Genomic DNA, 14,550 nt, shown 5'->3' with positions numbered 1-14,550 from the left:
GGCTCCTGGAGGATCATGGAAAGTCACAAGATGGAAGTTGGAGATATGAGTTAATTATTTGACTTCTTTTCAAATGGATATTTTAGAAACAGTTGCCTGACTCTTCTTGTAATCAGGAGAGGCCAACACTGTGTTGAGGAATGAGGCCCTGCTTTAGCCTTACTCACCCAGCAAATCTCAACCTCGAGTGAACTATGACATCTTCCTTATCCACACGTGTCCCAGAGCAGCTACGTGTGAAGGAAGAGAACCAGAAGAGGGAGCTGCCGGACTTCTCTGTCTCTTCCACTGCTATCGAGTAAGGTAGCCACCAGCCTCATGTGGCTAGTGGGTATCTGAAATGTGGCCAGTGTGCTGAGGAGCTGAACTTTTAATTGCATTTAATTTTTAAAGTTTATTTATTTATTTTAGTGATCTCTACACCCAGTGTGAGGCTCGAACTCACAATCCGTGCAATCAGGAGTCACATGCTCTTCCGACTGAGCCAGCCAGGCTCCCCTAATTCCATTTAATTTTGATTATTTTCAACTGAAGTAGCGCACATGGCTCGTGGCTGTGTGTGACAGTACAGGCACTCCAGGTTACCCAGGTTGGACTGTTTGAGTTGCTTCACCCTCCTTAGTGAGGCCAAAGCAGAATTGCTTTTTGTGGTTGTTCCCAGTATTCTCTGGCTAACCCCCTTTCCCACCCAGCATCTGCCTCTCTAAAACATTTCCAAAGTATCAGTCTGAAGAGGAAGCAGAGATTTACTCTGCCTGGGTCGCGGCCATATCTGCGGCAAGCCAGCCAGTGTGAGGCTCACAGTAGTTCTTACTTGATCCCTCTCGCTAACGAATTGGACTTGGACCTCTCCCCACCTTCGCAGGCTTATTCCAGGGACAAGGGTGGGATTTGTTCCTTGTGTGTGATACTGGATTACAGCTTTTTGTTCACAGGCACTAAGAACAAGCTGTTACGTTTCTTCCTTTGCAGGAGAGCAGTAATTAAGAGTGTGGATGGTGGAGTCGTGTTCTTGGGTAGGAACTGGCTTTTCCACTTTCTGATGGTGTGACTTCAGACAAGTTAATTAACCTCTTAGTGCCTTCCTTTTTGTACCTGTGAGGGTCGAAATAGTACCTACATCATAAAGTGATTGAGCCCAGTAAATCTGAGAAGCGCATTTGATCCATAGTAACTGGGTCACCTCCTAGTGTGATGAAGCACGTGAGGACATCCCTGAGCGACAATGAAGGGAAATTATTTGTAGTTGTGACTCTTACAAGTGCCCACAAGGGGGCAGCCTAAAATCAGGCAGATCCCTGGAACAGAGCAACTTGTGTTTATAAAGCATGTGGGTAATGTGGCCAGTTCCAAATGTGCTTAGCCCTTTTCCCTCAGTTTTTTTTCCTCTGTTTGAAGAACACTTTCATTGGTTGTCAGGCTGTACCTCAGGTAGAGGGCTGGCCCATTAATATCTGAAGGGTGGCATGGGCAATACAGAGTAAGGTTCTGGTCCTGCTGGGATGGACAGGTTGCTAGGGGTGCTGACAGAAGCCAGCATCTGTCCAGAGAAGCTAAGCTTCTCTTTGTAACTTTTCACAGAGTAAATTCTAATTAATCAAACTCTTGAGGTAGACACTAGAGCCTGAAGGTGTTTTAGAGAAAAGAAAAACCGGGTTTTGTTTCCCTTCCACCAACTGCATGCTTGCCTTTGAGCATTGTGTGTTCACCTAAGGGGCACTGTTGAGGGGCAGTGCCAGGAGCTGGGGTGACCTAGACATACATAAGCCACCTTTGCCTCCATAGCCTCTCTCTCCTCCTAGGGAGACTGAATCAGAGAACTGTGCAGCCAAGCAGAATGAAATTAATCTTCCGCTTACCGTATGGGAACCACAGAGCATCATGAGTTCTGGGGAACTGTGGGGTCTTGAAGGTGGGTGGGGTTTAAATAGGTGTTGGGGTGTGGGAGAAGGGGTATTTTGAGCTGGAAGGTGTGTGGAAGAAACACACCTGATGTCAAGTTGGGAAGAGTTTGGGATCTCTTTGGGGTCAGACTCTAGGGAGCCAGGACTGAGCTAAGAAGTTGGGCCTTCAAATTCTTGATGATGTTTATGTTGGTAGTATTGTGGTTAAGAGTTAACTAAAACAAATATGGGTAATGGCTTTTACAGTCCACGTTGATTCTTTAGTACTTCTCTCTTGAACTTTAATATTCCTGATATGTAATCCAGACTTCCAAAATCAGATGCCCATGGGGAGTTGTGACAATCCAGTGTTTATCACATCCATCCTTATCTGCATTCCTGCTGCCGATACCAAGTCCAAGTCTCTGGTCTTTCTCCTGCACAGTTACAGGAACCTTCCCCAAAGGGGTGCAGGTAACTGTGGCAGTAGGGCACACAAAGAGGTCAGCATGTGATGCTACCAGAAAGGAGGGCCCAGGGACTATGAAAGTGAGTCTGGTCGTACTAATACAGAAGCTGATTTCTCCTAGATGTTGTGCTGGAACACTATATAAGTAATGCTCATGAATGATTGATTCTGACTGAGTGCAGTAAATTATTTGTAATCCTAAAATGACCATGAAGATCATTTGATCTTTGATTTAGAAAGCCCTTCATGGTCCTGTAGAAGATGGGTGGAGATGTGGAGTTCCTGGGATGTTTCCTAGACATTTTGTGGTGGGGGGAGCTGCCATCTGTTCCGTTTTATTTGTTGTAGATATTTAAATGACAAACAGGAATATATTATCTTTCTTCTTCTTGATTCTAAAATACTAAGATTGACATTGGAGCAAATTTAGCAGAACCAAAATCAAACTTGAGTGTTGCGTTTCTCAGTACTTACCCAAGGAGTTTGTACATGTTGCTTAGCAGTTGGCTCCCTTCAGAAAGTAGAACGTTGATTGTCTGTGTAATAATTGTGTCCACTTTTGTGCTTCTCCTCTCCCCTGGGAACAAGGCTTGGGGAGACATGGTGGGCTTTTCTGCACCCTCCCACGCCTCCCTGGCACTTTCTGACTCTAGGTCCAGTCTTGGGGACAGAGGGAAAGGGCATGGCTCTCCAGGATTGGCATTGGGGTCACAACAGCACAGCTTGGTGGGTGAGTGTGGAAGTTGTGGCTGGCACCCCTCAGCTCTCAGGGCCTGGCTGCTGACGTGTGCGTGTGTGCGTGTGCGTGTGTGTGTGTGTGTGTGTGGTGGGGAATGGTTAATTAGGGTTCTGTGGGTAAAATGGTGGCTGTGGATGATGTATGTGTGTGGCCAGACCCAGGGTGTGGGACCAGTGGCCCCTGGCACTCAGTAGGTAGGGAAAGAGAGAAGAGTTTTTTTTTTTTTTTTAAGATTTTATTTATTTATTTGACAGAGACACAGCGAGAGAGACCACAACCAGGGGGAGTGGGAGAGGGAGAAACAGCCTCCCCACCGAGCAGAGAGCCTGATGCAGCACTCGATCCCAGGACCCTGGGATCATGACCCAGACTGAAGGCAGACGCTTGTGCCCCGGGGAAGAACTATTTTATCATGTTTTATTTTTTATAGGCATGGATGGATTTTTAAGATCTGATGAGAGACAAAGACTAGCTAAAGAAAGACGAGAAGAAAGAGAAAAATGTCTTGGTAAGTTCTGCCCTTTGGCTGTTTAGGTCCAAGGGAGTAGAGATGTGGTGGTGTCTTTTCTGAAAATCCTTAGAAATTGATGACTGGATGGAAAGAGAGCTAGAATAATTGCTAGATGAACATGGAGCACTGGGGAGCAAATCGACACTTTGGCATGTTCGCAATTGTTATTTAATTCTCAGAATAGTTCATTTACTCACTTAGCAAGCATGGAACCTCTGCTATGTTCTAGATACTCTGCTAAGGGCTCTAGGTAAGATGGTGAATAACAAGAAACTGCTGCCATCTCCTCACTGCCCCCACCTCCTCAGGCAACCACTACGTGCACTCACACAGGCTCTTTCCAGGGCATCTAGAAGGGCCAACCTCAGAACTGAGAAAATTAGCAATTAAGACATTTTCTCTTTTAGGACAGGAAACCCAGTTGAGAAAGGCTTTCTTTGCTCTTGCCAACTATAGATGGATAAGTATGATGTGTTCCTCACAGGATACTGTGATGTAGGTAAATCGTGGTTTCCCCTCTGAATTGACACAAGTGAGTTTTCAGGTTCTTCTTGACTGCCCACTGCCAGTTGGTTCACACGCTGTTTTACAGGTAACCCTTCCCTGACACCACCAGGTAGATGGTCCTTAGGAAATGTCTTGAGGGGAATATCATGAGTTTGTGCCCTTGCAATGGTACGTGTACAGTCATTGTGATTTTCACTGGCTCTACTCTTTGAACTCACTGGCCAGCCTAGGGTATGGCTTAGCCATTGCGGTGGCTCTGACTCAGCGATAGCAAGAGCAGTTGTGTGCCGTGCACTTTCCATGCATGGCCTCATTTAATCTTTACCACACTGTGAGTTTGCAGACGTGAGGGTCCCCGCCTCACAGCAGAGGAAATCCAGGCAGAGAGATGATGTGGTTCGCATGGCCAGCATCACCCAGGCGGTGGCAGAGATGCCAGAGCCCTTCATCTCAGTCTCTGTGGCCTAGAATCCCACTGGGCTTTTCTGTCTCGCTCTTGTTTCTGCATTTTGGCTAACCCAAACCGCATGGGGTGCTCTGGTAATGATACCTCTCTTCTGCTTTCCTTCCCCCAGCTGCCCGGGAGCAGCAGATCCTGGAGAAACAGAAAAGAGCAAAGCTCCAGTATGAAAAGCAAATTGAAGAGCGATGGCGGAAACTGGAAGAGCAGCGGCAGCGGGAGGACCAGAAGAGGGCAGCTGTGGAGGAGAAGAGGAAGCAGAAGCTCCGGGAGGAGGAGGTAAGCTTCCAGGCCACCTTCAAGCCATTGCAGCAGCTTCCACACGGCCTGGTGCTCAAGGGCCACTGAGTGGCCTGCGCAGGTCTGGGATGTGAGAGAATTTGCTATTGAGCCTTCTCCCTGGTGCCTCAACCTGCCTTCTCTTGGCAGCAAGACGCAGTCTATTGAAAGCAGCCCTGGACTAAGAATGAAGAGACTTAACCATTCAACTCAGGTGTTGATTTGCTCTGGGAGCTTGAACAAGCCATTTGGCCTGTCTGGGTATTTGCTTGATTTGTTTATCTCTGAAGTGAGGGGTTGAACTTGGCAGTCTCCAAGGCCTGTTCCAGATCTAACCCTCTCTGACTTTGAGACTCAGAGAGGCTGGTGGATAGAGGCCTGGTGACGTAGCCTGCGTGAAGGGCTGGGGAAAGGGATGTGGGGGCAGAGGGTATCTTGGCCCTCTTACTCACAGCAAGCAGTCTGCTTTCAAATACAAACATGCTAGTATATTTAAATTTTAATGCAGTTCCTTGCTTTAATCATCCTTTCTCTACAGTTACCTTTAAAAAAAGAAACAGAATGTTATTACCACTGCAGAGTCCTTTATTACTAAACTTTGAAAATATATTTAGAAAACATATTTGGGTATAGATTTTCTTAACAAATATATTTTAAGGATGTAATCATAGCCTTGTATCAGGTGATGATCATTTTTTATTCATAAGGTATAATGACTCATCATTTAGGATAAATAGTATAGACGTTTATTCATCACCAGCTCCATAGGATTCAGAGACATTTGTATAGATTTGATATCTTTTCACATATCTGTATGGTTTATAACTATACATCTTTCACCCCTTCCTCTTTTTTAAATAAAAAAAAAGCCACGAATATGTGCACATATGTGCACACGTGAGCACACACACACAATTAGACCCATCTTTATCCACAAAGCACTCGTTTAAATGGTCATTGCTTTGTTCCTCTTGGCAAATGAAAGTCATTTCAAGGGTCTTAGCCACAATTCACCATTGCTGGCTATAGCCTGACAACTGCATGGATTCATCTGCTCTCTCTGCAAATCCCAGCTCTACTCCTGGGCAGTTGGTAGCCAGGAACAATTCACCTAGCTCCTCATAACCGTCTGACTCAGTCTCTTCAGCCCAAAACGGAGGTGGTCACAAGGATGAAAGGAAGTGACTTCTGTAAAAGTTCAGGAAAACACCTTGCACAGAGTAGTGTTCAGAAATGTTAGATTCTGGGGCGCCTGGGTGGCTTAGTGGGTTAAGCCTCTGCCTTCATCTCAGGTCATGATCTCAGGGTCTTGGGTTTGAGTCTCACATCAGGCTCTCTGCTCAGCAGGGGGCCCGCTTCCCCCACCCACTCCCCCACTTCTCTGCCTACTTGTGATCTCTCCTCTCTCTCTGTCTTTCTCTCAAATAAATAAATAAAATCTTTAAATTAAAAAAAATGTTAGATTCCCTTCAGTGACTTTGGCTGAATCTCTAATAGTTGCACTTCAGGATAATTTTCTGTTTGCTTTGTGTGCTTCCTTTCACTCTTAACATGGATGATAATGGGGAATGGGAGATACTGCCTGACCTTTAGTCACTACACATACAAGCCGGGCTTGCTTCTCTCTTCTCCCCAGACACAGCAGGGCAGGGCTGAGAGTCTGGGCCTCCGGTGGTTGTGTAGCAACACAAGGAAACAGCAGACTTCCTCTGCCACTGCTCCCACCTGGGGGTCCCCAGAGTCCCAGGTGGAGGTTAGGGACTTTCCACAGACCTGACAGCCTGTTAACCACATCATGTCAGCAGTCTGCTAGTGATGAGACCTGTTTGGCATTCTTGTGTGTGATCTTTGGAGAGGACGGATAGGTCTACACTGCAGGGGAAAACCTGCATTTCCAAAGGAAAATCCTGCATTTGCCCTCCTGTTTCACTAGAAATCTTTGGCAGGGCTACTGACTATTTGGCACGTGGCTGTGTAGATTCTCCAGTCTTTTCTTGTTCTTGTCATGTTCTGTCTCTGTCAACCAGATAGAAGCCTCTGCAGGAATGGTTCATTCCATTGCAGCCCATTTTGCTTCTGTAGCTTATTGGAAATTGCTTGGGTTGCCTGCCAAGTCGTACCTCTCTGGGGCAGTTACTAGGATCTTAAAAAAGACCTGTTGATTCCACACCTCCTTCCTTGCCCTGTCCTGGTTCCATGTCCTTATAGTTGCCATGATGTTGCTTTTTTTTTTTTTTAAAGATTTTATTTATTTATTTGACAGAGAACACAAGTAGGCAGAGAGGCAGACAGAGAGAGAGGAGGAAGCAGGCTCCCTGCTGAGCAGAGAGCCCGATGCGGGACTCGATCCCAGGACCCTGAGATCATGACCTGAGCCGAAGGCAGCGGCTTAACCCACTGAGCCACCCAGGCGCCCATGATGTTGCTTTTTATAATTCCTCACATCTGTGTGAGTTAGCCCCAGAATTGAGCCAGGAGACTTACTGTCTGCCAGTACAGAAGTGGCCACCACAAACAGCCTGGCTTCTAGAGATCTTGAGGACTGCAAGGGCTCGAAGCTGGTCAGGCCTGTTCTAGGGAAGGGGATGTCCAGTGTCTGCTTGAGAAACTGACCTTGAGCTCATTTTCTCAGTAAAGGGCTTTTTCCTCTAGGTGGGTTCTTCTAATCCTTGCATGCCACACAGCTCCCAAGAATCAAACTTTTAGAATAAACTTTTGTCACTTGCTTCGGTTAGGACTGACAACACAATGTACTCACCCATTCTCCCATTGGGGGAGTATAGATTCCTGACTAGAGGCCCTGAGAAATGGGATTTGGTGAAGCCAACTCCACGTTCCTCATGCTAAACAGATAACCAGGAAAGGCCTCTTTCAAAGAGTAGCTTCATCTCATACTTGTCAAACTCTTATTATCTGATACCTAACAAAACCCACTAGGCTGAGTGTAAAAAGGAAAAATTTCTAAACTCACCTAAGCCAGAACTTCACTAAACTGAGAGCTAGCTGATCTTAGAGGGCATTGTCTGGCATGGGGCTGTGGTGACTATATGGCCTTCTGGCCAGGTGTCAACATCTGTTCGTAAAGAGAAAGAACTGCAGAGCCCTACTGAAAACCCCTTGGGGGCTTGTCACCACACTGTTTTCTCAAGAACACATGTAGTAACAGCAGAGGAAAAGGCACAGCCAGCTCTCTCTGGCCAGAGATGGCTCTCTGGGTCATCAACAGTGCCTAGGCTGGGCCTTCCTGGAGGCCTTTTATACTCCTTGACCAGCTCCATGAGTCACCTTGGTCTTGGTTCTTCTTCTCTGAGTTCATCCAGGCAGATCTAGGGCCAGAGCTAAAGGGTCAAGGGTGAGGTCCCCTCATTCTTTCCTTCCACTAAGCTGTACCCAATAGAGGACATTCTAAGGACAAGAATCTGCCTTGCCCTTTCCCCATCCTCTATTGATCATGTGATGATACTCAGGAGAGCAAGAATTTGGCAGGAATTTCCGAATGCGGTATGAGGCTCTAACATTTACTACTGTTCTACTGCGGCATGCGGCTCTAACATTTACTACTGTTCTTCTCGTGTGACTGAACTTTCTCGCATGTTCTCTCATGCTCAGTCTTTACTCTAACCAGTGGTTCTCACAGTGAGTTCTAGGACCAGCAGCATTCACATTGCCTGGGAACTTGTCAGAAATGCAAATTCTTAGCAGGTACCATCCCAGACCTGTGGAATCAAAAACTCTGCATGTGGGGTCTAGCAGTTGGTTTATTAACAAGCACTCCAGGGGATTCTGATGTGAACTCACTCAGATTTGAGAATCACTACTTTAAACTGTTCTGTTAATAACTTTCCTTTACGAGTTTGGATTCAGTTAGTATTGGTTAAGGACTTACTATGCTAGTCATTGTCTCATAGACTTGAGTGATCTGATGATACAGGTAATGTCATCCCCATTTTATTAAATATTTATTTATTTGAGAGAAAGAGAGTTTGCTTCTGAGCATGAACAGGCAGAGGGACAGAGGGAGAGGGAAAGGGAAATAATCTCAAGCAGACTCTACACTTAATACTGAGTGTGGAGCCTGATACAGGGCTCAATCCCATGACCCTGAGATCATAATGTTAGCCAAAGCCAAAACCAGGATCAGAGATTTAACCAACTGAGCCACCCAGGTGCCCTTTTCCCCATTCCATCAAATGAAGTAATAGAAAAATTCCCCTCCTGTCTCTGTCTCTGTCTCTGTCTCTGTCTCTGTCTCTCTCTCTCTCTCTCTCTCACACACACACACACACACAGAGTAATAGGGACTTATATAGGACTAACCTCTAACAAGAGTGAAGTTGACCTGTTTTGTTTTTAAGATTTTACTTATTTATCTGAGAGGGAGAGAGACAGAGAGAGAGAAAAGAGAGAGAGAGAGCGCGTGTGAACAAGCACGAGCAGGGGAGGGGCAGAGGGAGAGGGAGAAGCAGACTCCCTGCTAAGCAGGGAGCCCACTGTGGGGCTCGATCCCAGGACCTCCAATCATGACCTGAGCCAAAGCCAAGCACTTAACCAGCTGAGCCACCCAGGCACCCCTGGACCAGTTTTATTTTTGACATGTTTGAATCACCTCATTCTGATGATTTGGGTTCCCTAAGTTTCCTTACTGCAGAACTCAGTTACCACCTATTTTTCATCATCTCTGTGTGACACAGAGTGATTGTGTCCTCATTCAAGGATAGCTTCATTTTCATAAGCCTGCTTATGATTCAAAGGAATGTATCTCGAACAGTGGAATTTGGAGCAGCTCAGCGGGTTGGAGGTAGATGGTAGAAGTTTTGTTCGTTTGTTGTTTTTAAGGTAACTGAACAGTCTAGTGGCAAGTCTGGATTTGGGTGAGCATTCCCTTGTAATTATACCCCTATATAGCTGCTCAGTGTTAAGTTTGGCTGGCAAGTCTTGGTGTTATTTGTTGTCATTGGTCTCCTGATAAATGACTTTCTTGTGAGGTCCTTTAAGCATGTAGGAAATCTCCCGTAACCCACTCAATACTGAATTCACGCTGAGGTAAAAGGTTTTAACACTTAAATTAGGTCACTGGTTAAATATTTTATGTTAAATCCATATAATTGAAATACCTTTCAGCCCCTGTCTCAAGTGACTGTACTTCAAGTATTGAATAGTTAAAAAGTTCTAGTTCCTCCAAAGCACCAACTTTTCTTGGGTAGGCCCCGGGGGTTGGGTGTCAGAATTTAATGGGCCAGGGTCATGAGGACAGGACTTTGCTAGGAAATGCACACTCATGATTGTAGAGTCTCAGCCAAAAACTAGAGCAAATAAAAACCTGAGATTTACAGGAGAAAAAAAAAATCCCCTTTCTACTCAGAGGTCCCTGGAGAGGCCATCTCTTAGCAAAGTGCTATTCAGAGAAAAATTATGCAGAGGAAGCCAAGATGTGGGTAATGCTCATCCCATTCCCCTGGTCTAGACAAAAGAGGTAGATGCAGATACCTCCTGAGTGACCTTTCTTTTTTTTTAAAAGGTTTTATTTATTTATTTGACAGACAGAGATCACAAGTAGGCAGAGAGGCAGGCAGAGAGAGAGGAGGAAGCAGGCTCCCCGCTGAGCAGAGAGCCCGATGCGGGGCTCGATCCCAGGACCCTGGGATCATGACCTGAGCCAAAGGCAGAGGCTTTAACCCACTGAGCCACCCAGGTGGCCCCCTTTCTGTGTTTCTTATAAGTGAAATAAAGGAGCAGTTACCTGATTCTTAAGTTGTGAATCAACTTAATCAAATTAATTTTGCTTACTTTTTATTCACGCCATGAGAAAATATTTATCTTTTTGTTTTGGAGTTGGGCTAGGATGACCCCATTTCCTAGAGCACCTCGGGGCTGGGTTTTATGAAGTTTGGCAAAAGGGCATCATCATGTACCTGTTTACCTTGCTTCAGACCTTGTCCAGTAGAGGCAGGGAGAGGATTTGGTATTTGCAGTGTCATTGGGGTGGTGGGGAATGCAAAATTAGAACAGCTTCACTCCAGTGCCAAGGAAGTATTTGCCAGCATTCAGACCCAACTTTATGAAAACAACAATTTGATTAACACAGGAGAGTGCTTTTAATAAATGCTCTGGTAAGGGAGAAGCCTGGTTTTTGCTCTTTTCTCCTCTGGCTGAAAACTGTTTAGTTCCTCCTCCCCTCCCCTTGAGAATGTATAGATCCTTTATTTTATGGCCAGGCAGTTCTCTACTCTTGTCTCTTAAATCTTGAAATATGTTGCATTTTTCCCAGAATACTATGCAGCAAGAAAATGTTACAATGTAGAAAAAATGGATTCCCCTTTAAGAAGTTCTAAGATGGGATGCCTGGGTGGCTCAGTGGGTTAAGCCGCTGCCTTCGGCTCAGGTCATGATCTCAGGGTCCTGGGATCGAGTCCCACATCGGGCTCTCTGCTCGGCAGGGAGCCTGCTTCCCTCTCTCTCTTTCTGCCTGCCTCTCGGTCTACTTGTGATTTCTCTCTGTCAAATAAATAAATAAAATCTTTAAAAAAAATCCTTTAAAAAAAAAAAGAAAAAAATGTTCTAAGATGAAAATGAGGCCTGGTAAAATAGATCTCAAAGCCATTTATTACCCCCAAAATTTGTGCTTAGGGCTATATAAATTCAAGTTATAGTTTAATTTAATTTTTTTCAAATCTCAAAGGCTTCATGCCTTTCTACTAGAGAGAATGCCCTTGGTTCCAGAGCACAATTCCAGTTCTAGTCAATGAAGCAAAATGGTACTTGAGACAGGCCTGAAGGAGTTAATGCTTGTCTGGCATTATTCTTAAACAAATCAAGGCCTGGCTGCTGCAGCAGCCTATTCCCTGGGGCTGGGAGCCAGCACTAGCTTCATTGTTTACTCTCCACCCACTAAGATCTCGCTAGTGTGGTGGAGAGCACGTGGGCCTGGGTTTTGGATGCTGAGCCCTGAGAGCCTCATTTGGTGACTCAACCGGAGCCCTGAAGCACGGCAGCACAGCGGGGCTGGGTGGTTATGTGGTTCTCCCTTGCGTGAACTGGGCAGGAGCGGCTGGAGGCGATGATGCGCCGGTCCCTGGAGCGCACGCAGCAACTGGAGCTGAAGAAGAAATGCTCGTGGGGAGCTTCACTGGCCAACGGGCCTGGAGGTCGTGATGGTGAGTATAGGGCTGTCCCTGCATTGCAGGGCCCCTGTGGGAGATCATGGGCACAGGCTGGCGTCCGTTAGATCTGGGCCAGACTTTGTAGTCATCTGCAGGCACCTTTTCCAGATGTGATGCCGAGCTTCCTGTGTATGCATTTCTCACGAAGGGAGTCTGTGCTTGCTTTTTGCTAGCAAATAGCAGTTAATACAGTAACTGGGCTTTAAGGAAAAGCAAAAGAAAAGGGAAGGGAATGAATGCAGAGCCTGGTTAACCAGATACACCTGGCAAGCCTAGCATTAGTCTGATTTCAGGGAAGGTCAAATGGCAGTAGACTACGGTCACTGCTGTACTGCTGTACTGCGGCCTGGAAAGGCTAAGTAGCGGTTACCCTCCCAAAGGGGCTAGCGGTTTTCCCTCCTCATTATTCATTTTTGTTGCTCTTTCAATTTTGTTTCAAGGTGACTTGTTTATTTCATTTTCCAGATCATACTCATCTTTAAATTTTCAAGTGTTTAATGTGCAGACTGCTACTAGTCTCTGGGTGGCCTTCCTCTTACGTCAATGTCTTTTCTGTGATCTTATCATTCTGTTACACAGGAGTTGTATACTAGCTTTCTGAGAACAGATGGGTTCTGTCTGTAGTACAGTTGTTTGACTTTGCTGTATTGTGCTTTTAACCTTTTGTCAGTGAATATACTTTATTATTTTTTTTCTTTTTGGGAAGTCTGTAACCCATTTCAGTTACTTTTTCTAATTTCCTAATTAGAAACTAAAGTCAACCAGAAATTGGGACTTTTTTCTTTTACCTCTCTTTGCTCTGATTTTTTGCTGTGTAGGTGAATCAGAAAATACCCCACCCCCTCCTCTAGGTTTAGCAGCCAGCACCCTCCCTCCGGACCCAGGGACCACTGCCACCGCTGCCGAGTCCTCCAACGGTATATCTGAGCTTCACCGTGCCATGGCGTTTTGTGACGACTGTTCTAATCATTCGCCTCCATCACTGTGTCTGTCTCAAATGCTTTTACAATTGATTTCTTAGACTGACCTCTTAGAACTTTTTTTCTAGAAATGTGAATGATGTGCCCATATTTCTTTGTTCCTCTGTCATCATGGAGCTGTGCATGCCTTACCCCTTAGTGCCCTGGAGACATTTCATCTTTAACTCACTACCTTTTGCCTTGAAAATTTTGTCAGTGTTTGACTTTTGTGCATTTAGATCTTTAACACTCTCATTAATTATTGGTTTTAGGCATTATGTAGTAGGGTGTTCGACTCACTTCTGATTACCAAAACCTGTACTCTTACAGAGTTCTGGGTCTTAATGTGCTAGATTCCCAGAAGAGGTGTTTGAGACAGAGTGGTAGGGAGTTTATTAGTACTAACACTGGGAATCCAAACAAGGAGATATGTTTGCTTTGTTTTTTATTTCGTCTCTCTAATGGGCTTTTTGTTTTTGGATTCAGGCCTGGGAAATTCTTAGGGTCTAGAACAAGAACAGAATTAGTAAAACTTTTCTCTCAGTTAATAAAGACTTTAAAAAATTCAATTTATCTTTGGCTGGCAAAGAAAAAACAAGTTGTAAAAGGGATGTTACCAGCAGTACAGGTCAAATTATAGCTGTAGGAATAAATACTTTTGGTTTCCAGCATTCCTTTGACAAAGAAAAATCCTTACTGGTGTTGCTGAGTAGCAGAGAATTTGCACCATGGGCCAGATTGAATTTAGTGTGGCATTGGTCTTCTCCTAAAAGAGAGGGGCAGTAGGTAGAGTTGATAATCACCCCTTGGGAATTCACCTAGGGCTTAGGGCCAGGCTGAGGCAACAAAGTACTTGACTTGGGCATACAGTTTAAGGGAACACCTTATCAAGATGAAATAATATTTGGATAAATCAAAATTAATGCAGAACAATCCATGATGAACAAAATACCACATTTCTAAAGACAAGTACCATACTGAGCCAGCCATTTTGGAGCATGAGACAAAAGGGTAGAATGTGTACCCGTTTACGCATAGTTTCACATAATTTCTACTGATTTTTTTTTCATTAAATTAGTTGAAAAAATGCTGAAAAATTAAGTAGATATGTTAAAACTTACATTGTTTTAAATTTAAATGTTTTATTTAGACCAAAATAGAATTTATTATAATTTCACTTCAGCTTAAGAGAATTAAAACTTATTTAAGATTGCCACTTGGTCAGGACATATTGTAAAACACAGCAAATTTCTCATTCAGAAACAAGATGAGAGGGATAGATTTTGAATATTATTAGTGATGAGTTTGCTTCCTTTAAAGCCAAGGGTGTACATCTTTCCTTTTGCTTCCGGCTCTGATATGGCTTGACAGGGCATTATCAGCACCTCTTCATTTGCTATAATGGTTTGATTTAGAAACCAGTCTAAAACAATGGCTGGAAGTAAAGAATACCAAACACAGGACCACATGTTAAAATCCTAACCAATAGTAGTCGCAGCATTAGAAAAGGGGCTATTGTAATCCCATTTCTTGAGAGGAGAAAGAAGCAACTGTTAAAGGTTGTTCTGCCTTTTAAAAAAAAA

General features: G+C 44.6%; 1 protein-coding gene across 29 annotated transcripts in view; it reads left to right on the top strand.

Moving 5' to 3' along the window:
- The window catches only part of MAP7D2 (MAP7 domain containing 2), a 97,148-nt gene that overhangs the window by 49,206 nt on the left and 33,392 nt on the right, over positions 1–14,550 (top strand). For 14 of the 29 annotated variants that reach the window (XM_032331093.1, XM_032331098.1, XM_032331082.1 and 11 more), the window contains 4 exons: positions 3,522–3,599; positions 4,685–4,848; positions 11,891–12,002; positions 12,827–12,925. In XM_032331093.1, coding sequence (XP_032186984.1) covers positions 3,522–3,599; positions 4,685–4,848; positions 11,891–12,002; positions 12,827–12,925 — 453 coding nt within the window. The remainder of the gene's footprint in view (positions 1–3,521; positions 3,600–4,684; positions 4,849–11,890; positions 12,003–12,826; positions 12,926–14,550) is intronic. The other 15 variants (XM_032331101.1, XM_032331103.1, XM_032331107.1 and 12 more) reach the window with 2 other exon arrangements.

The sequence above is a fragment of the Mustela erminea genome, chromosome X (assembly GCF_009829155.1).
Source record: "Mustela erminea isolate mMusErm1 chromosome X, mMusErm1.Pri, whole genome shotgun sequence".
NCBI lineage: Eukaryota > Metazoa > Chordata > Mammalia > Carnivora > Mustelidae > Mustela > Mustela erminea.
Note: the sequence above shows the minus strand (reverse complement) of the source record. Positions and strands in the feature narration are given on the sequence as shown.